Source organism: Pongo abelii, chromosome 15 (genome assembly GCF_028885655.2).
Source record: "Pongo abelii isolate AG06213 chromosome 15, NHGRI_mPonAbe1-v2.0_pri, whole genome shotgun sequence".
Lineage (NCBI taxonomy): Eukaryota > Metazoa > Chordata > Mammalia > Primates > Hominidae > Pongo > Pongo abelii.
In genome coordinates, this window is record NC_072000.2 from 100811602 (window position 1) to 100839084 (window position 27483).

At 43.2% G+C, this 27483-nt stretch overlaps 1 protein-coding gene across 7 annotated transcripts in view; it reads left to right on the forward strand.

Annotated features, from left to right (window-relative positions):
- The window catches only part of AK7 (adenylate kinase 7), a 97829-nt gene that overhangs the window by 15618 nt on the left and 54728 nt on the right, over window positions 1–27483 (forward strand). For all 7 annotated transcript variants that reach the window (XM_054530491.2, XM_024231865.3, XM_024231863.3 and 4 more), the window contains exons 4-5: window positions 1922–2016; window positions 13947–14057. In XM_054530491.2, coding sequence (XP_054386466.2) covers window positions 1922–2016; window positions 13947–14057 — 206 coding nt within the window. The remainder of the gene's footprint in view (window positions 1–1921; window positions 2017–13946; window positions 14058–27483) is intronic.

Below are 27483 nucleotides of genomic sequence, written 5' to 3' on the forward strand. Positions count from 1 at the left end.
GTATTATTTTTAATAATGTTTTATTAAATTATTTTTAAATGTCTTAGAATTCTCCTACCTTGCCTTTCGCAGATACTATGGAAGGAAGGCAAGATGACAGAAGAGAAAGGAATACATTATTAGAAAGGAGAGAAAATATCTGCATATAGATGAAGGGTGTGTTCAAAGGGGAATAAGCAGATCATTCTAGACCTATTATAAATATCATAAATAAAAAAGGATAACCCAGTTAGAGGACCTCAAAGTGTGCCAAGTAGTCACAAAATAGGCCAAACTGAAGCTCAGCAGAGCAGAAAGGTTAAAAGAGCAAAATTAAATTGAAGAGAAAATTTTTGTTATTTAAAAATAGAAACAAAAGTACACTTAAAGTTTGGAATAATACGTGATCATAGTGTTCTTAGACTTAATTCAATAACAATTTCTTGTTTTAGGGTAGAAATCCATACATTTATTAGATCCAGGATATCAGCATTTCATTTTGTTGCTTGTTTAGGGAATCACCTCATGATACTAAAATCATACCATGGCAGCTGCATTACTTAGCCCCTCTGACAGTTTAGTTAGACCTCACTTTGCAGCTTTTTTATGTTTCTTTTTTTTTTTTTTTTTTTTTTTTTTTGAGACAGAGTCTCACTCTGTCGCCCAGGCTGGAGTGCAGTGGCGCGATCTCGGCTCACTGCAAGCTCCGCCTCCCAGGTTCACGCCATTCTCCTGCCTCAGCCTCCCAAGTAGCTGGGACTACAGACACCCACCACCACACCTGGCTAATTTTTTATATTTTTAGTAGAGACAGGGTTTCACTGTGTTATCCAGGATGGTCTTGATCTCCTGTCCTCGTGATCCACCCGCCTCGGCCTCCCAAAGTGCTAGGATTACAGGTGTGAGCCACCGTGCCCGGCCAATATGTTTCTTGAAAATTATACATCATGAAGAATATATTAATGGAATCCCTTAGCCAAATACATTCAAGGAGATTCAATGCTTAAATGTGTAGAGAACCTTTTCGCAAAGCAGCAAACCCTTTGGAAGTAAAATGCTCACCTTTCTCTCCACCTCTATCCTAAATATGAATCCCTACAAGTTGTTGATTACCAAACGTTTCTGCCTTATCCGTGCTCTCCACTACAGCCCACAGCCCACAGCCCCAGGGGTGGAGTGGAAAGGGTGGGCACACCCCGAACTGCTTCCTTCCACGATGGCTTTCACTGAACGGGGGGAACTCCTAAGAGGCCCTTACCTTCTGATGTGGGGCCTCCGCTGCCCCATCCCCAGCCTGCTCCCTTTTCTGGGCAGCTGGCTAGGTGGCATGGTGGGTACAGCATGGGCCTGGCAGCCAGACAGCCTGGATTGGACTCTCTGCCCCATCACTTCCCTCTATGATCCTGGGCAAACTGTGCCTCATAACCCAGATTACATCTCAGTTGCATCTGTAACCCAGAATACCTTTTACATCTCTAGGTTACATCTGTAACCCAGAATACCTATCTCATAGTGGGGGGAATTCAGCAAAGCCTGTGAGTTGTTCTAATAAGGATCCTATGATCCTTACTGTCACCAGCCCTCCCAAAAAGTAAAAACACATAGCCAGAGGCCAGAAAACAGAAAGGGGCCACAATTTTGAGCTCAGCTCAGAAGGGATCAGGCAATTGATGAGCATAGTGGAGAGAAAGGGCTGCAGTGGAGAGCACTGATGAGACTGAAATGCTTGGTTGTGAACAACCTGCCGGGATCCGTATTTCGGATACAGGTAGCGAGAAAGGAGGGGGAATTTGAAGAACGGTGATGGGAACAGGTCAAAGAAGCATCAGAGATAACAGCACCCTGGTGTTAAGTGGCTCCTACTGGTGACTAATAGTACACGTGATTTAGAAACCAAGTTGTGCATGGGTCCAAATAACCACTCTGCTTTTTGGCCCCACAGCACTCAGTGAAGAAGTCAGCCACTTTGAAAAGCGAAAGGTATTTATTTTACTTTCGACAGTGATGACTTGGGCGCGATCCAAAGCCCTGGACCCCGTAAGTAGAGCATTAGCTTTCCTTTAGGTAACATTTCAGCCTTAACACCTTGTAATCTGTGTGCGGAGGGAACTTCCTATGGCGAGTTGTGTATTCTCCCACTCCTGAATCCTATCCCGTAATAAGCACCCAGCAGAGTTTACTGACTCTAAGCACATTCAATTCTAAGGGATTTCATTGTTTTATATGCCTCTAAGAAGGAAAAATATGCTGCCTATGAAACTATAGTAAAGCTTGCTTATCACTTAAGCTATGTATTTTAAACATATTGAAAGAGCTCTCTTTTAGACTTACTTAGACCCATATTTTTGTCACGTACATTCTTGTGCATACAGTAAAAAGAAATATAGGCTGGGCGCGATGGCTCACGCCTGTAACCCGGCACTTTGGGAGGCCAAGGCGGGTGGACCATCTGAGGTCAGGAGTTCGAGACCAGCCTGGCCAACATGGCAAAACCCTGTCTCTACTAAAAATACAAAAATTATCTGGGCATGGTACCGGGTGCCTGTAATCCCAGCTACTTGGGAGGCTGAGGCAGGAGAATCCCTTGAACCCGGGAGGCGGAGGTTGCAGTGAGCCAAGATCGCGCCACTGCACTCCAGCCTGGGCAGCAGAGTGAGACTCCGTCTCTAAATAAATAAAGGAAGAAAAAGAAAATATAAGCAAAATATAGTGATTATAGTATTCCCCAAATTTCCTCATATTCAGAGTCCATCTGTGAATCACACCACATTCTGTCTTTTTCCACACAGCTCAGTATAAAACCCCTAAAGTACGTGGTTATTATGTTGCAGGAAAACATGAGCCACAGCCATTCTGCCAACATTGCTTATTCTCTTGACTAATGTAAAATTGATGTTTGCTGCTCTGTTTCCGTGCCTTTGTGCCTATGCACTACCTTTCCGTTTCAGTGCTGAATCCCGGTACACTCTTTTAAAAGGCAATTAAATCAACGCGAGTAGTTGACTCAACTTGAAGTGATAACAATAGCAACGGTGTGTTCAAGGTCACTGAGTCACCGGCAGTGACATTGCCAGCGCTTCCTGGCTGACCACAATGATACACCATTGATCCCAGATATGTTCTAATTTCAGAAATGCTAAATGTGAAAAAGTACATGATATGGTCAATGGAATATATTATATATAACAAGGAGATATTTAGGGAGTCATCACACTTATTGCATCAAATGCTTTGTATTTGTTTAATTGTCTCTTCCCTGTTGGACTGAGAACCCCCTGAGGGCAGGGACCACAGGTTTCATGCTCTTTCCTTATAAAGTTTACTCAACTACTTTGGATGCCATCACCTCAAGGAGCAGGTCATGGTCATTTTATTCCTGTTATAATCCCTTCCCTCGGAGTGTCCAGCTAAGTGTCCACTATAAAACAATTATGAGTCAATGGACTGGTTGACCACTGTGCTAGTGTCCGGACTGATTGTCCCAACCAAAGTAAGCAAAATAATGAATAAGTTCAATAACGGACTTCAGGAACAGCTGGGCCCAGAGGATTCAACGATGTCCTCAATGCTCACTGACTATCTCTCTTTCTTTTATGGTTTCTTTTCTGCTCTGAGTAGACTTCACTCTCTAGTAAGCCTCCTACACTGAATGGGCTGAGAATGGAGAAGAGATGGTTCCCCAAAGAAAACATGGGGCAGTGGCTCCTGTGTTAGCTCCTGTCCTTGTGGCATGCCCTCATCCTCTCACTGTGGTTTTAATTTGCATTTCCCCAATGACAAATGACGGTTGTAAATGATTTATCAAGGTGTAATCAGTGTACTAAGCCAGGTGTAGTGGTGCCTGCCTATAATCCCAGCACTTTGGGAGTTCCTCTCACTGTGGTTTTAATTTGCATTTCCCCAATGACAAATGATGGTTTTAAAAGACTTATCAAGGTATAATCAACGTACTAAGCCAGGTGTAGTGGTGCTTGCCTATAATCCCAGCACTTTGGGAAGCCAAGGCAGGAGGATTGTTTGAGCTCAGGAGTTCAAGACCAGCCTGGGTAACAGGGCGAAACCACGTCTCTACAAAAAATGCAAAAATTAACCAGGTGCGGTGGCGAACCTGTAGTTTCAGCTACTCAGGAGGCTGAGGTGGGAGGATTGCTTGAGCTGGGGAGGTCTAGCCTGCAGTGAGCTGAGATCACACCACTGCACTTCAGCCTGGGTGACAAAGTGAGACCCTGCCTCAAATAAATAAATAAATTTACTGTATTGTATACAGTGAAGTTAACCTTTTATAGTCCTGAGTTTCAACAAATGCATGCAGTTGTACAACCACCACAACAATTAGGACACAGAACACTTTCATCACTCTCCAAAATTCTCTACCTCATGCCACACACAAAGTCAATTCCAGTTGGATTACATAACTAAAATTAAAAAGCAAAAACTTTAATTTTTTAAAAGAAAAATTAGGCCCAGCCCAGTGGCTCACGCCTATAATCCCAACACTTTGAAAGGCCAAGGCAGGCGGATCACTTGAGGTCAGGAGTTCGAGAGCAGCCTGGTCAACATGGTGAAACCCCATCTCTACCAAAAAATACAAAAATTAGGTGGTGTGCGCCTGTAGTCCCAGTTACTCAGGAGGCTGAGGTGGGAGAATTGCTTGAACCTTGGAGGCTGAGGTTGCAGTGAGCAGAGATCGCACCGCTGTACTCCAGCCTGGGCGACAGAGAGAGGCCCTGTCTCAAAAAAAAAAAAAAAAAAAAAAAAGGGAAAAATTATAGAATTTATGGAGGATTCCTCAAACAGGACCAAATACTGCTAAATATTTTTTAATTGACAAATCTAGCTGCAATAGGATTAATGAAGTAATAAATAATATTTGTGTTTGAGATTTGCTTCTAAATAATCCAGGAGGATGAGGAAGTCAGTGGGGGTTATAGATATAACAAGACCGATTACACAAAACAAACAAGTTTGTCCCCAACAAGTGTAATTGAAGGGGGCGTGGCAAAAGATGTGGCATCCGTTCGAAGTCAGAGTGAGCTGAGTAAAACTTTTGCTTGCAAGCAACAGAATCCAGCTTTCTTAATCAGAAAGAAGACGTGTTAGAAAGACATACACAATGTCTTACAAAACCCACGGTCAGAGATGCCACTGGGCGCCAAGGACTGGGAGCCATGGGAAGCTCGGTAAATTCTCCCACTTTCCTCTCTGCTTTTCTCTGCTTCTGTCTCTTTGTCATTGTCACAGGAAATCTTTTTCGTTTTGTTTTTAGAGACGAAGTCTATAAAACAGAGACCTCCAAAGAAGGGTTTCCTCTGCCAGATTTACCAGGGTTGGCTTTTGAAAGGAGAGTTATAATCATGGACTCTAAATCGTAATCCCTATAAGATAGACTTGGGATGGGAAGAAGAAAGGTGAGCTGCAAGGACTCCTGGTACTTTCTTCCTTCCTTTCTTTTTTTTTTTTTTTTTTTTGAGATGAAGTCTTACTCTGTCGTTCAGGCTGGAGTACAATGGCACAATCTCAGCTCGCTGCAACCTCCGCCTCCCAGGTTCAAGCAATTCTCTTGCCTCAGCCTCCCGAGTAGCTGGGATTATAGGAGCCGGCCACCACACCCAGCTAATTTTTGTATTTTTAGTAGAGATGGGTTTTCGCCATGTTGGTCAGGCTGGTCTCAAACTCCTGACCTCAGGTGATCCACCCGCCTCCGCCTCCCAAAGTGCTGGGGTTATAGACACGAGCCACTGCGCCCAGCCATGACTCCTGGTACTTTCTTAGCTCTCCTTTGGCCTTGCAGTACTTTTTTTTTTTTTTTTTTTTGAGACAGTCTTGCTATGTCACCCAGGTTAAAGTGCAGTGGCATGATCTTGGCTCACTGCAGCCTCCACCTCCCAGGTTCAAGTGATTCTCCTGCCTCAGCCTCCCAAGTAGCTGGGATTACAGGCGCGTGCCACCACTCCTGTCTAATTTTTTGTATTTTAAGTAGAGATGGGGTTTCGCCGTGTTGGCCAGGCTGGTCTCAAACTCCTGACCTCAGGTGATCTGTGCACTTCAGCCTCCCAAAGTGCTGGGATTACAGGCGTGAGCCACTGCCCGCAGCTACACAGGAAGTTTTAACAGCCAAGGAAGCCGGTTCTAAGTAAAGAAAGAGTCACTAACATAATAGGTTGGAAAAAAATCATTGTCAGCTGATGACCTTATAAAAGATAAGCTCTGTCACTATGAAAAATGTCCCAACAGCAGCCCTTCTGAGCACCCCCAGTACACAAATTGTATTCTCTAAGTCTGTTTTCCAGTGGAAGTAACTCCAGGACTCTGGAGTTGGGAGGGAGTTGATTCTGTGTCTTGGGCCAGTGAAAACTGGGATAGGCTGGAACCTATTGTTGATGCTACAGAGCCAAGATCTTTTCAGAGATGTCCTGAGTAGGCCTGAGAGGACAAAGAGGGTCCCCACCAGCCACACTGTGAGAAGGCGAGCATTGTGAAAGTGATTCTGGCTGTTGGGTGTTTCCCACCTGCCCCTCCAGAGCCACTCTCTGCTCTTCTCCACCCTGCTCCAAACTTGTAGTCTAGATCAGCAAGCAACCTTGTCCTCTGCTCCCAACTGGGTTTGGTCAGTGGGGCTCACTGGTGAGAGGATGGGGGAATTGAGAAGAATGAGGTCAGATCACTTATTCCCCTAGCTCCCTTCGGCAGAGTTGCTGTGGGTAGGCTGAGTCTCTGAACCCAAGCCACTGCACCTGCCGGGCAACCCCTGTCCCTGGGCTCTAATGGTTGCCTGCCCACTCAACACGTTTGGATTTAGGAGTAGTACAGAGCACCTGTTCCTGGCTCCAGGTGACATGGTTTCCCTACACCCTGCCCACATCTTCGTAAACAGTCCTGTTATTAAACTCTTCTGAAATTATCCAACGTTGAATATGCTGTTTCTTTCCCACGAGGATCCTGACTAATACATTATGCTTAATTGAAATCAGTTGAGTATGTGAAAAGCCATGGCTCCATAATGTAACTCAGAAAAGTGAATGTTAGATTGTTGTAGATGCTGCTGGCTTCCTGTCATGAAGCCACCCCACTGTCTTCCTTGCCAGCAGAGCCATGACTTGTTAAGTTCAAGTGTCCACACTGCCCATGAAATCTAGAGAAGGGAGATTCTATCCCCATTCCAGGGGAAAATCCTGATTGATCCAAACTAGCCATGATGGTTCCATTCTTCTTGCCGATGATTGGCTAAGGGGTGGGCATGCAATCCAATTTTGGGATGTGGGATGTAACAAACCTACCCCCCAAAATGTAGAGTGGCTTACACACGGAGGAAGTTTGCATCTTGCTCAGGTAAAATGTAAAACAGGTGTTCCTGATGATCAAGTCAGTCTTCTCCAACTCTGATTCAAGATCCAGGCTCCTTCTGTTGGATGGTTCCAACACCTTCCAGAATTACCTCTGGGGCTGTCGTGCACACCTGCATCAGGCTTGTGGAAGGGAGAGAAACACAAAAGATTATGCATGGGAAGCTTTACGAACCAGGCTTGGAAGAGATGCTCATCACTTCTGCAAATTTCTTTGACTAAAACTCAGCCCATAGCTGAGGAGCCCGGAATATGTAGTCTAACTGCATCCAGGAAATCAGTCTGGTTTAGTCTCTGACACAGAGGAAAGATGGCCAGGAGACTCCCAGGAAGGGCTCATCCCTGATTAGGAGAGACTTCAAGGAAGACACGGGCTTTCTTTCTTTGTGGATGTTGTCATATCTGGATGTGAAGCTTGGACTGCTGCTACTAGTCTTGCTGTGGTCCTGAAAAGGAAGGCCACACATAGGAGGCAGAGCTCAGAAGGCATCAGAACAGCAGAGCCAGTTTCCAGTGCAGGGCCTGGGGAAAGTGTGGTAGGCGCTATGTCTGGCCACGAAGGTGGCAAGAAAAAGTCCCTAAAACAGCCCAAGAAACAGGCCAAGAAGACGGATGGAGGTTTAAGAAGATAACGCTTCCTTCCTTTTTTTTTTTTTTTTTTTTTTTTTTTTTTTTAGTGTGGCCCAGGCTGGAGTGCAGTGGTGCAACCTGGGCTCAGCTCACTGCAACCTCCACCTCCTGGGCTCAAGTGATTCTCTGGCCTTAGCCTCCTGATTAGCTGGGACTACAGGCACCTGCCACCATGCCCAGCTAATTTTTAAAATGTTTTTGTAGCGACAGGGTTTTGCCATGTTGCCCAGGCTGGTCTCAAATTTCTGGGCTCAATTAACCCATCTGCCTTGGCCTCCCAAAGTATTGGGATTACAGGTGTGAACAACCAAACATGGCTGAAGATAAGGCTTTCAAGCAGAAACAAAAAGAGGAGCAGAAGAAATTTGAGGGGCTAAAAGCAAAGGCCATGGGGAAGAGACCCCTCGCCACAGGAGGAATTAAGAAATCTGGCAATTGGCTGGGCATGGTTGCTCACACCTGTAACCCCAGCACGTTGGGAGGCTAAGGTGGGAGGATCACTTGAGCCCAGGAGTTCAAGACCAGCCTGAGCAACACAGCAAGACACCATCTCTAAAAAAAAAAAAAAAAAAAAAAAATTAGTATTTTGAAAAGAAAAGAAAAAAGGAAATCTGGCAAGCAATAAGCTGTTCCTTGTGCCTGAGGTGATGGTGACCCTTGATTCCATGTGTATTTGAACATCTGGATTCCCTGCATCACATCTTTTGCCACCTATAGCTGGAATGAAGTGTTGTCTTGGAGCCTACTGTACATTTAAAAATAAACTTTTGGAAAAAAGAAAAACAAAGAAAAAGAACAGCAGAGGCAGGCCAGCCCATGGTGCCTGGAGCCATCCTACTCAGGAACACTACTTATGGGAGATGATTTTCCCAGTCTGTAGGTCTTTTTGAGTTTGGTTTTCTGTCGCTGGTAGCCAAAAGCATCCAAATGGATAAAAACTGCACAGAAATCAGTTTTGTTACAAATGAAGGATAAATATTAATTTATTATTAATTAATTTTAATTAATTAATTTAATTAATTTAATAAATTAAAAAATTAATGTATCTATTTTAATAATAGGACAATCTTAATATATATTGGGGTTGGTTTTTCCCTTAGAACCTATTCGTTTTTAAAGTCTAGCTATGTACTTGTTTCTGTATGTGTGAGTAAAGAGATATAATCCAGAGGTGACCCTGATTCAACCAATACTCCAGAACAAGGGCCGACGGACTCTGATTGTCACACGTAATAACCAGGGAGAAACAGAGTCCACCAAGTGATCCACGTGGGCAATCAAACACAATGACCAATTAAAAAGAGAATCCAGGCCGGGCACAGTGGCTCATGCCTGTAATCCTAGCACGTTGGGAAGCCGAAGCAGGTGGATCACCTGAGGCCAGGAGTTCAAGACTAGGCTGGCCAACATGGCGAAACCCCGTCTTTACTAAAAATGCAAAAAAAATTAGCTGGGTGTGGTGGTGCATGCCTTTAATCCCAGATACTCAGGAGGCTGAGGCAGGAGAATTGCTTGAAGCCAGGAAGTGGAGGTTGCAGTGAGCCGGGATCGCGCCACTGCACTCCAGCCTGGAGACAGAGTGAGACTCCGTCTCAAAAAAAAAAAAAAAAAAAAAAAGAGAATCCAACAGAGTGCTAGAGTGTTAAAAGAAAACAGATTCGCCCGTTGGCCTAATAAAGAGCAGGGGAGATTACTCTGTAGACTGTGTTCTTTACCTCCTAGAAAGATGTAGCCTCTAAATGAGCTTAGTAATTATAACAGGATAGTAGTAGGGCAGGCTGAGTTTCCAGAAATGCTGACAGCCATCCATATGTAATGGAACAATGTAAGGATCACAGCTGTAACCCCTGCTAAAGGAAAGGTCACCACTTACCCTTTACTAGAAAGGCAAATGATGCAAACAGTTGGGAGGAACTAAAACCCATATTAAAGGTTTGGGTTCAAAATACACTTTATTTGTTGTGTTTGTAACAAGTGAAATTTAAGGACTAAAGGGAACACAGCCTAGCAACTGGTTGCAAAGGTGCATCATACACAAACAGATCTCTGTCCCAACCAGGAATCGAGGAATGACAGCCCAGAACCTGCGGCCCCCTCTGGTTGGAATTTATGGGCTCCAGTGCCACTGGCCAGAGAGAGATTGATCTTTCTTTTCTCTCAGTCACATTCTCAAAATGTCAAGGAAGAGATTGGCCATCCAACCTGTGGTTCACCTCATGGAATGTGACCATTTCCCTGATAGCCGTTGAGGACAAAGGGTAGGGCAAATCCAGAAGAGGGGTGTTGGGCCAGTCATGGGGAGCAAGGAGGGTGTGTTAGGTGACCTGGCCCAGCACGCCATGTGAGCCAGGGCTGCAGAGGGGCCAGGACTCGATTCATCCTGAAGGCAAAGCTGACTACACTGTTTCCAGACTGGAGCTGGAAAGTGAAAATACAGGACACCCAGTTAGATCTGAATTTCAGATAGACAGTGAATAATTTTTTAGTATACCTATACCCTGTGCAATATTGAAGACATGCTTGTACTAAAAATTTAGTCATTTGTTTATCTGAAATTCAAATTTAGCTGGGTGTCCTGTGTTTTACCTGGCAACCCTACGTGTAGGCCACTAGACCTGTTTATGAGGACAGTTAATTGTGCAATATGTATTCACTAGGTATCTACTGTGTACACAGAATTGAAGTGGATCTTCCCCTCAACAACTCATTCTCCCAGCTTTCTCCCAAGGACATCTCCTAGCATCTCAGTTGCTCTAGCCTCACTCCCCTCCTCCCACCAGCCAACTCATTGGTAAATTCTGTTCATTCATCATCCGAAATGTATCATAAACACATTTTGTTCTCTTTGTATCTATGGCAACTTTCTAACCAGCCTCAGCCTTTAGCTTCCTGGACTACTCAAGTGGTTGTGCAGCTGGGGCCTGCCTTTGCGCCCTCCAATCCATCCTCCATAGCACTGCCTCAGCCATCTTGTTGAAATGCCATTCACGACTCTGATATATCAATAAAAAACATGGGTCAGAATATCACAGGTACCTCCAGAATCTGTACAAGGGTGATATATCGAGTTAAAAATACATGTATCAATCAGTAGCAAACCAGGTGGCTAAAAGAAAGAAATACATGTATTGAAATATTACATATACCCCAAATATATGCACTATGATATATCAAAATATGTATCAAAATATTAAATTAAATATTAAATTCAGATCATGTTGCAGTCCTGCTTTAAAAGCGTAAAACCCAACTGGGCTTAGTAGCTCAAGCCTGTAATTCCAGCACTTTGGGAGGCCAAGGCAGGAGGATTGCTTGAGACCAGGAGTTTGAGACCAGTCTGGGCATCACAATGAGACCCTGCCTCTACACAAGAAAATTTTTTTTGATTAGCCTGGCATGGTGGCAAGCGCCTGTAGTCCCAACGACTCAGGAGTCTAGGTGGACCCAGCTGTTCCCAGAAGGTTGAGGCTGCAGTAAGCTGTGATTGTGCCACTGCGCCCCACCCTGGGCAACAGAGTGAGACCTTGTCTAAAAAAATAAATAAATAAATAAATAAAATGCTTAAAACCCTTCCATAGCCTTTTGTTGCTATTGGAATTAATCTAAACTCCTCAGCATGGCTCAGAAACCCTGATAATCTGGCTATCACCTACCGCATCCCCTACCAATTCCCAGCTTGGCTCCAGTCATTTTCTCAGGAGCAATTGTACTCTTACCTCAGTAGGGCTTTTTTTTTTTTGGAAAGGATTTTTGCTCTGTTGCCCAAGCTGGAGTGCAGTTGCGCAATCTCGGCTCGCTGCAACCTCAGCCTTCCGGGTTCAAGCGATTCTCCTGCCTCAGCCTCCCGAGTAGCTGGTATTACAGGCACCCGCCACCACACCCAGCTAATTTATGTATTTTTAGTAGAGACGGGGTTTCATCATGTTGTCCAGGCTGGTCTTGAACTCCTGGCCTTAAGCGATCCACCCACCTCAGCCTCCCAAAGTGCCGGGATTACAGGCGTGAGCCACCCTGCCTAGCCTCAGTAGGGTTTTCATTGTGTGTTTCTCCTGCCTCTTCATTTGTTTCCTTGTAAGCTCTGGGCTCAAAAGCTTTGGATTGGTTATTTAACTTAGACCAATGTGTCGTGATTGAAAGGTTCCATATTGAACACTATATTTTTAAAACCCTGAAACCCTGCTCCAACACGGATCTCTGACTTTGGAAGGATTTTTGCCAAATCACACTGTTGCATGGCTCTCAATTATCTCTTCTGATTCCAGTAGGTTTTAACGTAGTTATTTTGGTTGCATCCCTCTATGGGACTGCACAGGCTGTGGGTGTGGAGAGACTGAATATGGGGGACAGGTCAGTGAACTGTCAAGAAATATTTTTAATTCCTCATTCCCAGGATATGCTTAATCTTAGCCAGTGAAACCAATTTTTAAAGCCAGAGTCAGCGACCTGCACATGCAATGTCCTTTTTAACATGTTATTTATTTTGGGGAGGGCCCATGTGGCAAAGAAAAAAAAGAAAAATCAATTTAGGTTAAAAAAAATAAAACTACAGGCTGGGGCAAGGTGGCTCATGCCTGTAATCCCACCATTCTGCAAGGCCAAGGAGGGAGGATTGCTTAAAGCCAGGAGGTGGAGACCAGCCTGGGTAACAATCAGAGACTCTGTTTGTACAAAAAAATAAAATAAATGAGCTGGGCACGGAGGTGTGTGCCTATATAGTCCCAGCTGCTTGGGAGGCTAAGGCAGGAGGATCACTTGAATCCAGGATTTCAAGGCTGCAGTAAGCTATGATCAGGCCACTGCACTCCAGCCTGGGCAAGAGAGCAAGGCCCTGTCTCTACCAAAAAAAAATTATATTTAATATTAATACCTTTATGGAATCTCAGTGGCAACCTGCTACCATCTCTGCGAAAGACTTTTAGTTTTTAATTTCGTTTAGATTAGATTTAAATGGTAAAATTTATCTCCTAAAGCATTTTTTGTTTGTTTGTTTGTTTGTTTTGAGACAAAGTCTTGTTCTTGTCCCCCAGGCTGGAGTGCAATGGCGCGATTTCGGCTCACTGCAACATCTGCCTCCTGGGTTCAAGCAATTCTCCTGCCTCAGCCTCCCGAGTAGCTGGGATTACAGGTGCCTGCCACCACACCTGGCTAATTTTTGTATTTTTAATAAAGACGGGGTTTCATCATGTTAGCCAGGCTGGTCTCGCACCTGCCACCATGCCCGGCTAATTTTCATATTTTTAGTAGAGACGGGGTTTCATCATGTTAGCCAGGCTGGTCTCCAACTCCACACGTCAGGTAATCCGCCCACCTTGGCCTCCCAAAGTGCTGGGATTACAGGCATGAGCCACCACGCCCGGCCTTCTAAAGCATTTTTGAGAAGAGTAAATCACTATTCAAATAAGTGGTATGGTTGGGTATGGTGGTTCACGCCTGTAATCCCAGCACTTTGGGAGGCTGAGGTGAGATCACCTGAGGTCAGGAGTTCCATACCAGCCTGGCCAACATGGCAAAAACCTGTCTACTAAAAATACAAAAATTAGCTAGGTGCGGTGGCAAGCACCTGTAATCTCAGCTGCTCGGGAGGCTGAGGCAGGAGAATCACTTGAACCTGGGAGGTGGAGGTTGCAGTGAGCCAGGATTGTGCCACTGCACTCCATCCAGTCTAGGAGGATACTACTATCATCATCGACAGAGAAAGACTCCATCTCAAATAAAATAAAAATAAAATAAAATAAAATAAGCAGTATAGCCAGACTTGGTGGTTCATGCCTATAATCCCAGCACTTTGGAAGGCCGAGGCAGGAGGATTGCTTGGGCCCAAGAGTTCAAGACCAGCCTGGGCAACACAGTGAGACCCTGTCTCAAAAATAAAAAAATAAATCAAGCGGTAGTTTTAAGCTTTATTTGAGCTTAAAGGAACATATCTTTAGCCTTAGAAGTCATGCATATCTCTAATTCACCAAGTCTTTACCTTTTCTTTCTTTCTTATAATAGGAGGATTCTGAGGTTCCATTCACTGAAGAAGATTATCGAAGAAGAAAGTCTCATCCTAATTTTCTGGACCACATAAATGCTGAAAAAATGGTTCTCAAATTTGGAAAAAAGGTAAGTCTGGCATAGTGGAACATGAACATCATCTGAAGTCTTTAAACATCTCTGTTTAGTTTCCCAGGACTTACGCCACAGATGTCTGAGCTTTAGGCTCAACCCAGGATACACTGTCCTTAGGGGTCCTGGCCCAGGTTCTGGTCCAGCACACTGGGTTGAAAGCCCTGCATCACCACCCAGCCGAGCTTGTGCCATCACCCACAAAGGGGTCTGTGTGTCTGAAAAGCTGTTTGGCCCAAAAGAGGCAAATAACTCAGAGTTGTAATGGGGAACAGGGGAACCACATTTTCCCTGTTCCCAGAATCTCTCATTTGTTTCTTAAAACAACTCTGAAAAGTGCCTATTAACCTCCTCTTATGAATAAGGAGATGGGAGCTTCCAGAGGTTAAATAATTTACCCAAGGTCACATAACTAGGATTTACTGAGCACTGTCCTGAGCACATCTCAGCCTTGACTCATCTACTCCTTCTAACAAGGCTGTTGTCTATGCACATCGTTGTCCTCAGCGCATTTCCTGGCATGGAGCTGAGATTCAGACAGAGCCATCAGCCACCAAAGCCTGCTAGGTTTGCTTTTTTTCTTTGGAATCTGAAACCCCATCATTCAATAGAATTTATCTTGACACATCCTTGGTCACTCACTGGTTATTAAGACACTCCCGTAGCTGTTTTTGTTTTTTTGAGACGGAGTCTTGCTCTGTTGCCCAGGCTGGAGTGCAGTGGTGTGATCTCGGCTCACTGCAACCTCTGCCTCCTGGGTTCAAATCATTCTCCTGCCTCAGCCTCCCGAGTAGCTGGGACTACAGGCGCATGCCACCATGCTCAGTTAATTTTTTGTATTTTTAGTAGAGACAGGTTTTCATCATGTTGGCCAGGATGGTCTCGATCTCCTGAACTCATGATCCACCCGCCTTGGCCTCCCAAAGTGTTGGGATTACAGGCATGAGCCACTGTGCCCGGCCCCTTCTGTGGCAGCTATTTCGGGATCTGGCCAGCAGCCCGCAATGCAAAGGGGCTATCTCTTTGTTCCCAGGCGGATTGGCAGGTTGAGAAATAATGGACACACACAAGATAGTGAAAGCTGGGTCCAGGGGGGTCACCACCTTCTGGTTCTGCAGTCCCAACAATGCACTGGATATACCAGCATTTATTATAAAGTTTAGTGAGGGCAGGGATAGGTCACTGAGGGATTTAGGGTAATTTGATTATGAGGTGAGATGGTCACATGGGGATGAAGTAATTCTTTAACATAACATCTGTATATGCAGAAGTACAGTATACAGGGATAAGAATTTACAATATAGTATGTGCATCAGTAATTTCTAACAGAGCCTTAAAACAGAAACACAGACTTTCCATAACCTATGATCAGCAAGATATTAATCAGCAGTAACAGTTGCAGCCAAAGCTGGTTACAAACAATCCATAGAAACAGGACATGAAGCTAGACAACCGGTTAGACCAGAAATTCTCAGAAGGGAGTATGCCTTAACCCTAAAGAGGCCTAGAAGAGCTGCGGCAAGATGAGGGCGTTTATAGCCCTATCTTATCCATATGGACAGGCGCCCCCCATGCATCTGTTTATAGGCTCTCCACAAGGGTTGCATTCCATTCCCAGAGCTATGAACATCTGCTTTTCTGGGATAGGAATCTTGGTGATGTGAAACCTCCCTGACTGCACGTCCATTCATAGGCTGTCTGCAGGGGGAAGCACATCATGCGCTGTTGCCTCATTCTGGCAGTCCAACCTGGCATTGTCTTTACACAATCCTGCATGCAATTTTGTATTTACAATAGTCAGGAACATTTCATCTTTTATTCCATAGCAATAGTTTCAGGGGGTCGCCCTACAGCAGCAAAATTCATCATTTTGACATGTCCATTATAAAATTATTTTATTTCTCTTGCCTTTCATCAGAATAGATGAGAATGCCCTGACAATGAATAAGTAGTGACAGCTGAAAAATTATGATGATGATGATTTTTCATTCACGGTTTTTATTTTTATTCAACTATAAACAGCAGAATTAACACAACATTCAGCAACTCCAGACCAGCTTTTCTTACCCCCATGAAGAGCAATCAATTTGACAGACACAGATGTAGGGATTCCTGATAAGTGGTCAGCTAGCACTGCTGCCCATCTACAGGGCCATGCCCCAACAACAGCAAAGCCACTCTCCCTACTCCTTTTTCCAGGGTTGCTCTTTAAAGGGACCAGAGTGAGATACTGACGCCTATTAAGGCAACTGAGAGGCCCGTGTTGGGACTGAGCCTCATTGCCAGCCTCTGGTTGTCTAGTGACGGTGCCATAAAAACACACTGCTACAGTTCTGGTCTCAGGATCACAAAGGCAGAGGCAACCAATCCTTATTTATTTATTTTTAACCTCCCTGAAAGATTCTTTGATGCTTTGCTCTGTTACTGTAGACCTGGTCTATTTCTGCCAAATTTTTTCTTTAAATTCCGTGTTGCTATTTTCATATTAACAATTTGATGAGACCCCATCACAATACCAAAATATTCCCCAAAATGAAGTTCAAATTTGATCAAAACATAAACCAGAGTGAGTGACTGGAATGATAAAGGCCAGGCAGCAGGAAAAGTCACCCTAAGCCACCATCTCAGTGCTCAGGTCTTGTCTGTCCAAAGGGGAGCGGGAAGAGGAGAAAGCTATAGTACATGCAGCACTGAACTGGAGAACACAGCTCGGGGCCTCCAGGACGGTTCAGGTCGCCGAGCTGCCCCCTACTTCCCAGACAGCTGCTCCTACAATTTGGGCACATAGTCGTCCCACTCGGCCTGGTAACACGTGCCGGCCGCCGGGACCCCGAGCGCGTACTTTTTACGGAGGGACGCCACCTTGAATTTGCCACGGTGGTCTCCAGAGCGGTTGCTGAGGATGGGCTCGTCACACTTCAGCGGCCTGTGCCCTTGGGAGGCCCCGAGCCCACATAATCCGGAGAGGACTGTGCTGATGTCACTGCCCTTCATGTGGACCACCAGGAAATGATGCCATTCCCTGTATTGGGGATCCTTCCTGCTGGGAGCATCCGGGTCTGTCAAGACCCAGGTGTAGAGTTTCCCTAAATCAAGACCATCCCACGAAATGCTGGTGGGTCTGTTCCTCACCTGGGTGGGATCACGCACTGTGCCCCGCTGGTCCACCGCCGCCCCGTGCAGGTGACACGCAGCGGGTGCTGCGGCTGCTCGTCCACTTCCTGAAGGCTCCAGGGCCCGGACCGCTGTCTGAGGTTCACCAGCGTGGCGGGGCCGAGCGGAGCGCGCAGCCGGGAGTGCCGCGGGAGGCCAGGCGCAGGCGGCAGCGGCGACACGGGGGTCTCCGCCAGCTGAAAAATTACAGAGGGCTTACTTACTGTGTTCTCAGTATTTTACTCATGGTATCTCATGTCATCTGTGTTTTACTCATGGTATCTCATGAGTTCTCAGTGTTTTACTCATGGTATCTCATGTCATCTTCAAGAGTCTCATAAACAATTCCCAAAATTCTGTGAGGTAGGTACTACTATCATCCTCATATAACTTGGAGAAAACCCCAAACCCTCTGAAAGTGTCATTACATTGTTCCCATTAGTGGAAGGCCAGCGCTAAGTGAACTCTAATAATAGTTCTAAGATGACACCTAGTGGTCTCAGAGGATATTACCATGGGAACTTGGGTCCTATAAAAAACACTTTACCAATACAAACACTGTGAGCATCAAACATTGGAAGAAACAACAGGAAATTAGGAATTCTAGCCCTTTTTCTGTTCATTAACTTATGACCTTAGCCATGTTATTAAACTTCTGGGCTTAAAATAAGTAAAGGGGCTAGATTAGATGGTTTAAATTTATTCCAGTTCTAAATTCCATAACTATGTTATTTTATTGGAACCCGTGATTTCTTGATCATTTATGTTTAATTTACAGGTAGAAAATGTATGCTCACACATATAAAGCTGGTTTAAGTGAATAACAGTCTAAAATGAGAAATATGATCATCTTAATATCTTTTTTATTATGAAACCTTACACTTGTCATTTAAATAATAAAATCAAAATTTCGTTGTAAAAATCTATTCTTTTTATCCCCAACTTTCTTACTCACTCTTTTCTACACCATTAATAAGATTGATTTCGCCAATTTGGTCATCCCAATGATCTTTTTTGATCAGTGATGCTAATGTTTTTATCTGGTAGATAGACCCTTGAAAATAATCATTTAACACATTCGTTTAACTAATGTCCAGTTAGATCTGATTATAGACCAGGCACTGTGATGAGGAGCTGTCCTCACAGCCATCAATAAAGCAGACACAGTCTATGCACTCCAGAGGCTGGTTGTCAAGTGGTTTATCTACTGTTATCATATCCTCAGCCAGCACATTCATATACAAGATTGCATACACAAAAGGTAGACTTCTATTCAGTATTTTGAGGCAAAGAGGAGACCCTAATAATTATACAAGTTGCCAAAATAGTCCTGAATTGCCTGATACCAAAATTGCTTTGTCGCACTGATTTTTTTTTTTTTTTTTCTGAGACAGAGTCTTGCTCTGTTGCCTAGGCTGTAGTGCAGTGGCATGATCTCAGGTCACTGCAACCTCTGCCTCCCAAGTTCAAACGACTCTCCTGCCTCAGCCTCCTGAGTAGCTGGAATTACAGGCATGTGCCACCACGCCTGGCTAAATTTTGTATTTTTTAGTAGAGACAGGGTTTAACCATGCTGGCCAGGCTGGCCTTGAACTCCTGACCTCAGGTGATTCAGCTGCCTCGGCCTCCCAAAGTGCTGGGGTTACAGGTGTGAGCCACCGTGCCTGGCCATAGTTTGTCTTGAAAACTATTTTGTCTGATATAAGTATAGCAACTCCTGCTCCTTTTTGGTTTCTGTTGGCATGGAATATCTTTTTCCATCTCTTTATTTTCAGTCTATGTGTGTCTTTATAGGTAAAGTGTGTTTCTTGTAGGCAACAGATCAATGCGTCTTGTTTTTTTCATCAATTCAGCCAGTCTATGTCTTTTGATTAGAGAATTTAGTCCACTTACATTCAATGTTATTATTGGTAAGGACTTACTCCTGCCTTTTGTTATTTGTTTTCTAGTTGTTTTATTGTCTTATCTTCCTTCTTTCTTTCCTTCCTATCTTGCTGTAGGGATGGTGATTTTCTCTGGTGATATGATTTAGTTTCTTGCTTTTTATTTTTTGTGCAACCATTGTAAGTTTTTTAGTTTGAGGTTACAATAAGGCTTGCAAATACTATCTTATAACCCATTATTTTAATCTGATAACAATCTAACCCTATTGTTAGATTGTTATCTAAACCAGCAAAAAGAAAACTAATAACACTATGCCTTACTCCCATCCCCCAATTTTTAAACTTTTTGATGTTTCTATTTATATCTCATTGTACTGTGTCATAAAAAGCTGTTGTAGTTATTATTTTTGATTGGTTCATTGTATAGTCTTCCTACTTAGAATGAGATAGTTTACACACCACCGTTAAAGTGTTCTAATATTTTGTTTTTCTGTGTACTTCCTATTACCAGTGAGTTTTATACCTTCAGATGATTATTGTTCATTAATGTATTTTTCTTTCTGACTGAAGTACTCCCTTTAGTGTTTCTTGTAGGACAGGTCTGGTATTGATGAAATCCGTCAGCTTTTGTTTGTCTGGGAAAGTATTTCTCCTCCATGCTTGAAGGAGATTTTCACCAGATATACTATTCTAGGTGAAAGTTTTTTCCCTTCAGCACTTTTGAATATGTCATGCCACTCTTTCCTGGCCTGTAAGGTTTTCCACTGAAAAGTCTGCTGCTAGATGTATTAGAGCTCCATTGTATGTTATTTGTTTTTTTTCTCTTGCTGCTTTTTGGATCCTTTTTTAATCCTTTACCTTTGCAAGTTTCATTATTATATGCCTATAGGTTGTCTTGTGTATTAGTCCATTTTTGCACTGCTATAAAGAACTAACTGAGACTGGGTAATTTATAAAGAAAAGAGGTTTAGGCTGGACATGGTGGCTCACGCCTGTAATCCCAGCACTTTGGGAGGCAGAGGCAGGCAGATCACCTGAGGTTGGAAGTTCGAGACCAGACTGGCCAACATGGAGAAACCCCGTCTCTACTGAAAATACAAAATTAACTGGGCGTGGTAGTGCATGCCTGTAATCCCAGCTACTTGGGAGGCTGAGGCAGGAGAATCGCTTGAACTTGGAAGGCAGAGGTTGCAGTGAGCTGAGATCGCGCCATTGCACTCCAGCCTCGGCAACAAGAGCGAAACTCCATCTCAAAAACAAAAAAAAAAATTGGTTTAATTGACTCACAGCACAGTTCCACAGGCTGTACAGGAAGCATGTTCAGGGAGGCCTCAGGAAACTTACAACCATGGCAGAAGACAAAGGGGAAGCAGACACATATTACATGGCCTGAGAAGGAGGAAGAGAGAGTGAAGGGGCAGCTGCTACACACTTTCATAAACAACCAGAACTCATGAGAACTCACTCACTATTACAAGAACAGCAAGGGGTAAATATGGCCCCATGAGCCAATCACTTCCCACAAGGCCCTTCTTCCAACATTGGGGATTACAATTCGACATGAGATTTGGGCGGGAACACAGACCCAAGCCATATCATGTTGTTTGAGTCAAATCCGCTTAGTGTTCTGTAACCTTCTTGTACTTGGATGTTGATATCTTTCTCTAGATTTGAGAAGTTCTCTGCTATTATCCCTTTGAATAAACTGTCTATACCTATCTCTTACTCGACTTCCTCTTTAAGACCAATAACTCTTAGAGGTGCCCTTTTGAGGCTATTTTCTAGATCCTATAAGCATGTTTCATTGTTTTTCTTTTTTTGTCTCCTCTGACTATATATATATTTCTGCCAAAAACATATGGTTTTATTTATATTCAGAAACAAGTAGATCATGTACATATATATGAAGATAAAAATTAAAGGGATAATTGCATAAGTTTGCATGTAGAGAGCTTTGAAAACCTGTTTACTCTTTTTTTATTATTTTAAGTTCTAGGGTACATGTGCACAATGGGCAGGTTTGTTACATATGTATAAATGTGCCATGTTGGTTTGCTGCACCCATTAATTCGTCATTTACATTAGGTATTTCTCCTAATGCTCTCCTTCCCCCCTCCCCCCACCTCATGACAGGCCCCAGTGTGTGATGTTCCCCCCTCCCTGGGTCCAAGTGTTCTCATTGTTCGATTCCCACCTATGAGTGAGAACATGCAGTGTTTGGTTTTCTGTCCTTGCAATAGTTTGCTCAGAATGATGGTTTCCAGCTTCATCCATGTCCCTACAAAGGACATGAACTCATCCTTTTTTATGGCTGCATAGTATTCCATGGTGTATATGTGCCACATTTTCTTAATCCAGTCTATCATTGATGGACATTTGAGTTGGTTCCAAGTCTTTGCTATTGTGAATAGTGCCGCAATAAACATATGTGTGCATGTGTCTTTATAGCAGCATGATTTATAATCCTTTGGGTATATATCCAGTAATGGAATGGCTGGGTCAAATGCTATTTCTAGTTCTAGATCCTTGAGGAATCGCCACACTGTCTTCCACAATGGTTGAACTAGTTTACAGTCCCACCAACCGTGTAAAAGCGTTCTTATTTCTCCACATCCTCTCCAGCACCTGTTGTTTCCTGACTCTTTAATGATTGCCATCCTAACTGGTGTGAGATAGTATCTCATTGTGGTTTTGATTTGCATTTCTCTGATGACCAGTGATGATGAGCATTTTTTCATGTGTCTGTTGGCTGCATAAATGTCTTCTTTTGTAAAGTGTCTGTTCATATCCTTTGCCCACTTTTTGATGGGGTTGTTTGATTTTTTCTTGTAAATTTGTTTAAGTTCTTTGTAGATTCTGGATATTAGCCCTTTGTCAGATGGGTAGATTGCAAAAATTTTCTCCCATTCCATAGGTTGCCTGTTCACTCTAATGGCAGTTTATTTTGCTGTGCAGAAGCTCTTTAATTAGATCCCATTTGTCTATTTTGGCTTTTGTTGCCATTGCTTTTGGTGTTTTAGTCATGAAATCCTTGCCCATGCCTATGTCCTGAATGGTATTGCCTAGGTTTTCTTCTGGGGTTTTTGTGATTTTAGGTCTAACATTTAAGTCTTTAATTCATTTTGAATTAATTTTTGTATAAGGTGTAAGGAAGGGATCCAGTTTCGTCTTTCTACATATGGCTAGCCAGTTTTCCCAGCATCGTTTATTAAATAGGGAATCCTTTCCCCATTTCTTGTTTTTGTCAGGTTTGTCAAAGATCAGATGGTTGTAGATGTGTGGTGTTATTTCTGAGGCCTCTGTTCTGTTCCATTGGTCTATGTATCTGTTTTGGTACCAGTACCATGCTGTTTTGGTTACTGTAGCCTTGTAGTATAGTTTGAAGTCAGGTAGCATGATGCCTCCAGCTTTGTTCTTTTTGCTTAGGATTGTCTTGGCAATGCGAGCTCTTTTTTGGTTCCATATGAACTTTAAAGTATTTTTTTCCATTTCTGTGAGGAAAGTCATTGGTAGCTTGATGCGGATGGCACTGAATCTATAAATTACCTTGGGCAGTATGGCCATTTTCACGATATTGATTCTTCCTGTCCATGAGCATGGAATGTTCTTCCATTTGTTTGTGTCCTCTTTTATTTCGTTGAGCAGTGGTTTGTAGTTCTCCTTGAAGAGGTCCTTCACATCCCTTGTAAGCTGGATTCCTAGGTATTGTATTCTCTTTGAAGCAATTCTGAATGGGAATTCACTCATGATTTGGCTCTCTGTTTGTCTGTTATTGGTGTATAGGAATGCTTGTGATTTTTGCACATTGATTTTGTATCCTGAGACTTTGCTAAAGTTGCTTATCAGCTTAAGGAGATTTTGGGCTGAGACAATGGGGTTTTCTAAATATACAATCATGTCATCTGCAAACAGGAACAATTTGACTTCCTCTTTTCCTAATTGAATACCCTTTCTTTCTTTCTCTTGCCTGATTGCCCTGGTCAGAACTTCCAACACTATGTTGAATAGGAGTGGTGAGAGAGGGCATCCCTGTCTTGTGCCAGTTTTCAAAGGGAATGCTTCCAGTTTTTGCCCATTCAGTATGATATTGGCTGTGGGTTTGTCATAAATAGCTCTTATTATTTTGAGATATGTTCCATCAATACCTAGTTTATTGAGAGTTTTTAGCATGAAGGGTTGTTGAATTTTGTCAAAGGCCTTTTCTGCATCTCTTGAGATAATCATGTGGTTTTTGTCTTTGGTTCTGTTTATATGATGGATTACATTTATTGATTTGTGTATGTTGAACCAGCCTTGCATCCCAGGGATGAAGCCCACTTGATGATGGTGGATAAGCTTTTTGATGTGCTGCTGGATTTGGTTTGCCAGTATTTTATTTTCACATCGATGTTCATCAGGGATATTGGTCAAAAATTCTCTTTTTTTTTTATTGTGTCTCTGCCAGGCTTTGTTATCAGGATGATGCTGGCCTCATAAAATGAGTTAGGGAGGATTTCCTCTTTTTTTATTGATTGGATTCGTTTCAGAAGGAATGGTACCAGCTCCTATTTGTACCTCTGGTAGAATTCAGCTGTGAATCCGTCTGGTCCTGGACTTTTTTTGGTTGGTAGGCTATTAATTATTGCCTCAATTTCAGAGCCTGTTATTGCTCTGTTCAGGGATTCAACGTCTCCCTGGTTTAGTCTTGGGAGGGTGTATGTGTCCAGGAATTTATCCATTTCTTCTAGATTTTCTAGTTTACTTGTGTAGAGGTGTTTATTCTCTGATAGTAGTTTGTATTTTTGTGGGATCGGTGGCAATATCCCCTTTGTCATTTTTTATTGCATCTGTTTGATTCTTCTCTCTTTTCTTCTTTATTAGTCTTGCTAGCGGTCTATCTGTTTTGTTGATCTTTTCAAAAAGCCAGCTCCTAGATTCATTGATTTTTTCAAGGGTTTTTTCGTGTCTCTATCTCCTTCAGTTCTGCTCTAATCTTAGTTGTTTCTTGTCTCCTGCTGGCTTTTGAATTTGTTTGCTCTTGCTTCTGTAGTTCTTTTAATTGTGATGTTAGGGTGTCGATTTTAGATCTTTTCTGCTTTCTCTTGTGGGCATTTAGTGCTATAAATTTCCCTCTACACACTGCTTTAAATGTGTCCCAGAGATTCTGGTACGTTGTGTCTTTGTTCTCATTGGTTTCAAAGAACATCTTTATTTATGCCTTCATTTCGTTATTTACCCAGTAGTCATTCAGGAGCAGGTTGTTCAGTTGCCATGTTGTGCAGTTTTGAGTGAGTTTCTTAATCCTGTGTTCTCATTTGATTGCACCGTGGTCTGAGAGACAGTTTGTTGTGATTTTTGTTCTTTACCATTTGCTGAGGAGTACTTTACTTCCAACTATGTGGTCAATTTTGGAATAAGTGCAATGTGGTGCTAAGAAGAATGTATATTCTGTTGATTTGGTGTGGAGAATTCTGTAGATGTCTAGTATGTCTGCTTGGTGCAGAGCTGAGTTCAAATCCTGGATATCCTTGTTAACCTTCTGTCTCATTGATCCATCTAATATTGATAGTGGGGTGTTAAAGTCTCCCATTATTATTGTGTGGGAGTCTAAGTCTCTTTGTAGTCTCTAAGGACTTGCTTTATGAATCTGGGTGCTCCTGTATTGGGTGCATATATATTTAGGATAGTTAGCTCTTCTTGTTGAATTGATCCCTTTACAATTATGTAATGGCCTTCTTTGTCTCTTTTGATCTTTGTTGGTTTAAAGTCTGTTTTATCAGGACAATTTGACTTCCTCTTTTCCTAATTGAATACCTTTTATTTCTTTCTCTTGCCTGATTGCCCTGGCCAGAACTTCCTACACTATGTTGAATAGGAGTGATGAGAGAGGGCATCCCCTCTCTCCCCAGGATTGCAACCACTGCTTTTTTTTTTTTTTTTTTTTTGGCTTTCCATTTGCTTGGTAGATCTTCCTCCATCCCTTTATTTTGAGCCTATGTGTGTCTCTGCACATGAGATGGGTTTCCTGAATACAGCACACTGATGGGTCTTGACTCTTTATCCAATTTGCCAGTCTGTGTCTTTTAATTGGGGCATTTAGACCGTTTACATTTAAGGTTAATATTGTTATGTGTGAATCTGATCCTGTCATTATGATGTTAGCTGGTCATTTTGCCCATTAGTTCATGCAGTTTCTTCCTAGCATCAATGGTCTTTACAATTTGGCATGTTTTTGCAGTGGCTGGTAGCGGTTGTTCCTTTCCATGTTTAGTGCTTCCTTCAGGAACTCTTGTAAGGCAGGCCTGGTGGTGACAAAGTCTCTCAGCATTTGCTTGTCTATAAAGTATTTTATTTCTCCTTCACTTATGAAGCTTAGTTTGGCTGGATATGAAATTCTGGGTTGAAAATTCTTTTCTTTAAGAATGTTGAGGCTGGGTGCAGTGGCTCATGCCTGTAACCCCAGCACTTTGGGAGGCCAAGGCAGGTGGATCACGAGGTCAGGAAATCGAGACCATCCTGGCTAACACGGTGAAACCCCATCTCTACTAAAAATACAAAAAAAAAAAAAAAAAAATAGCCGGGCGTGGTGGTGGGCACCTGTAGTCCCAGCTACTCGGGAGGCTGAGGCAGGAGAATGGCGTGGACCTGGGAGGCGGAACTTGCAGTGAGCTGAGATTGCACCACTACACTCCAGCCTGGGCAACAGAATGATGTTCAGTATTGGCCCCCACTCTCTTCTGTCTTGTAGAGTTTCTGCCGAGAGTTCTGCTGTTAGTCTGATGGGCTTCCCTTTGTGGGTAATTCGACCTTTCTCTCTGGCTGCCCTTAACATTTTTTCCTTCATTTCAACCTTGGTGAATTTGACAATTATGTGTCTTGGGATTGCTCTTCTCAAGGAGTATCTTTGTGGTGTTCTCTGTATTTCCTGAATTTGAATGTTGGCCTGCCTTGCTAGGTTGGGGAAGTTCTCCTGGATAATATCCTGAAGAGTGTTTTCCAGTTTGGTTCCATTCTCCCCATCACTTTCAGGTACACCAGTCAAACGTAGATTTGGTCTTTTCACACAGTCCAATATTTCTTGGAGGCTTTGTTTGTTTCTTTTTACTCTTTTTTCTCTGAACTTCTCTTCTCACTTCATTTCATTAATTTGACCTTCAATCACTGATACCCTTTCTTCCACTTGATCAAATCAGCTACTGAAGCTTGTGCATACGTCATGTAGTTCTCGTGCCATGGTTTTCAGCTCCTTCAGGTCATCTAAGGTCTTCTCTACACTGTGTATTCTAGTTAGTCATTCATCTAATCTTTTTTCAAGGTTTTTAGCTTCCTTGCGATGTGTTCGAACATCCTCCTTTAGCTCAGAGAAGTTTGTTATTACCGACGTTCTGAAGCCTACTTCTGTCAACTCGTCAAAGTCATTCTCTGTCCAGCTTTGTTCTGTTGCTGGAGAGGAGCTGCGATCCTTTGGAGAAGAAGAGGTGCTCTGGTTTTTTCCTCTGACTATATTTTTTAATAGGGGGTTTTCAAGCTCACTCCTTCTTTGATCAATTTTGTTATTAAAGGACTCTGATTCATTCTTCAGTATGGCAATTGCATTTTTCAGCTCCGGAATTTCTGCTTGATTTTTTAAAATTATTTCAATCTCTTTGTTAAATTCATCTGATGGAATTCTGAATTCCTTCTCTGTGTTTTCTTGATTTTCTTTGAGTTTCCTCAATACAGCTATTTTGAATTCTCTGTCTGAAAGATCACATAGCTCTGTTTTGCCAGGATTGATCCCTGGTGCTTTATTTAGTTCATTTGGTGAGGTCATGCTTTCCTGGGTGGTGTTAATGCTAGTGATGTTCTTCGGTGTCTGGGCATTGTAGAGTTAGGTATTTATTGTTGTCTTCACTGTCTGGGCTTGTTTGTACCTGTCCCTCTTGGGAAGGCATTCCAGATATTTGAAAGGACTTGGGTGTTATGATCTATGTTGTATCTGCTTTAGGGGGCACCCCAAGCCCAGTAATGCTGCAGTTCCTGCAGACTCATAGAGGTATCACCTTGATAGTCTTAGACTAAATCTGGAAGAATTCTCTGGATTACCAGGCAGACACTTGTTCTCTTCCCTTACATCTTTCCAAATATACAGGGTCTCTCTGTCTGTCTGTCTCTCTCTCGCTCTCTGTTCTAAGCCACCTAAAGCTGGGGGTGGAGTGACACAAGCACCCCTGTAGCCACCACCATTATGACTGTGCTGGGTCAGACCTGAAGCCAGCACAGCACTGGGTCTTGCCCAAGGCCTGCTGTAACCACTCCCTGGTTACTGCCTGTGTTCACTCAGGGCTCTGGGGCTCCACAATCAGCAGGCGGCATAACCAGCCAGGCCTGTGTCCTTCCCTTCAGGATGGCAAGGTCCCCCAGGCCCC